General features: G+C 58.7%; 1 protein-coding gene across 1 annotated transcript in view; it reads right to left on the bottom strand.

Moving 5' to 3' along the window:
• LOC103758332 (IgGFc-binding protein) overlaps positions 1 to 1,595 on the bottom strand; it is a 69,941-nt gene that overhangs the window by 43,633 nt on the left and 24,713 nt on the right. The window contains exons 8-10 of the mRNA XM_029960740.1: positions 1,496 to 1,586; positions 601 to 1,199; positions 7 to 224 (exon numbers count right to left, since the gene is read on the bottom strand). Of these exons, the coding sequence (XP_029816600.1) occupies positions 7 to 224; positions 601 to 1,199; positions 1,496 to 1,586 (908 nt within the window). The remainder of the gene's footprint in view (positions 1 to 6; positions 225 to 600; positions 1,200 to 1,495; positions 1,587 to 1,595) is intronic.

Raw genomic sequence — 1,595 nt, 5'->3', positions numbered from 1 at the left:
TTGGGCATCATGTATTCGTCGTCTCTCCGGTTGTTGAAGTTCCCGCACATGCCACAGGTCAGGTTGAAGTAGGTGGTGGGCACCTTCACCTCCACTGAGTGGTCAGTGTCGTAGGACACTGTGAGGCTGAAGTCTGTCTCCAGGACGATGTAGCGGCCGCTCTTGCTCACCGTGATCGCACCTCCCGCTGCCCTCACCGGCAGGGTCTGGCGCACGCCGTTCACCTAGGGCAGACACAGCACCATGGGCCCTGGACTTGTCCCTGGCCTCCCCGGGGTCTCCTGCCTGGGGAAAGCAGCTGCCAGGCCAGGCACGGCAAACAGCTGCCTGGGATACCCTCACACCCCACACCCCTGGGGCCCACAGAGCCGTGTCTGGGTCCTGCGCTCTGCAGGGGCCTCTGCTCAACACAGAGCACATTCCTTGGTTGCCCCTTCCTCCTCCAACCCCTCTGGAAGGGAAAAACAAAGGGGCCCAGTGGCTTCAGGGGAACCCCCCAGGCCTGGAACAATGGAGACAGCTGGTACATGCCAGGCCCCGCCAAGAACAGCCAGCCCTGCCTTGCACCCACACCACGCCCGTGCCAGCCCCGCTGCCTACCAGCACTTGGCTCGTCTCCTGCTTGAGGATGGCAATGCGCTGTCCGTACACCTCAACCAGCACTTCGCGCACGTAGGACACCCTGCTGTTGCCACGATGCTCGTTCTTGGCCTCCACATTGAAGTAGGGCAGGGAGGTGGTGTTGGAGCACACTTTGGCCAGGGTGTAGGTGCAGTTGCCCATGAAGTTGTGCGTCACCTTGTCAAAGGTGTTGTAGTGAGGGTCCCCGTGGACGTGACAGATGCCGTAGGAGTGTTCGAGGCACACGGGTTTCCCACCCTGCACCCCGCAGTACTGGCCCGCAGGGCATGAGGCTTCGAAACACTGGACTTTGCTTCCCTGTGCAGGACACGTGCACTTGGAGGAGCAGCTGTTGTCCGTCCAGAACTCGGAGCCCACGGGGTAGTGCTGCCCGTTGTGCCAACACCCGCACTGCTGGCTGGGCACACATCGGTCGTGGTAGAGCAGGTACCCGCTGTCACACACACAGCCCTCCACGCATGGCAGGCTGCAGGTGACTGGAGCCATTGGGTCAACACAGGTGGCAGGGCAGGCAGCAGCACAGGGCTCATAGTGACTGTTGGCCGGACAGGTGATCGCTGCAGAAACAGAAGATGTGGCAATTACTTGCAGAACATAACTCAACACTTCTTTTGAGGTATTTTCCCCTTTGAAAAAGTAACGGTCTCTGTTTTCCCTCTGGTCTGCTTGGCTCCATGTGTGTTCTCAGTCCTACCCAATCAAATGAAACAGCAAATGTGATGGTGCCTCTAATACAGACAACTCCCTGTGAATCCCCGCAGTTCACAGTGAGAATATTTCTCTGCCTCACTCTTTCCTTCCTGTCCTGTGTTTTCCCGAGAGTGACGATCTGTGCTACCACGTGTGGACTTACGGCAGAAGGTTGTGTTCCTCCACACGGGTATCTGGACCCCAAGGGCCTGACAGGCATCCACATAGGACTGCAAGCTCTTGCACAGGGTCTCCTGGTCCAG

Source organism: Manacus vitellinus, unplaced genomic scaffold (genome assembly GCF_001715985.3).
Source record: "Manacus vitellinus isolate BGI_N305 unplaced genomic scaffold, ASM171598v3 scaffold_29_pilon, whole genome shotgun sequence".
Classification (NCBI taxonomy): domain Eukaryota; kingdom Metazoa; phylum Chordata; class Aves; order Passeriformes; family Pipridae; genus Manacus; species Manacus vitellinus.
This window is presented reverse-complemented; position numbering and strand designations above follow the sequence as displayed.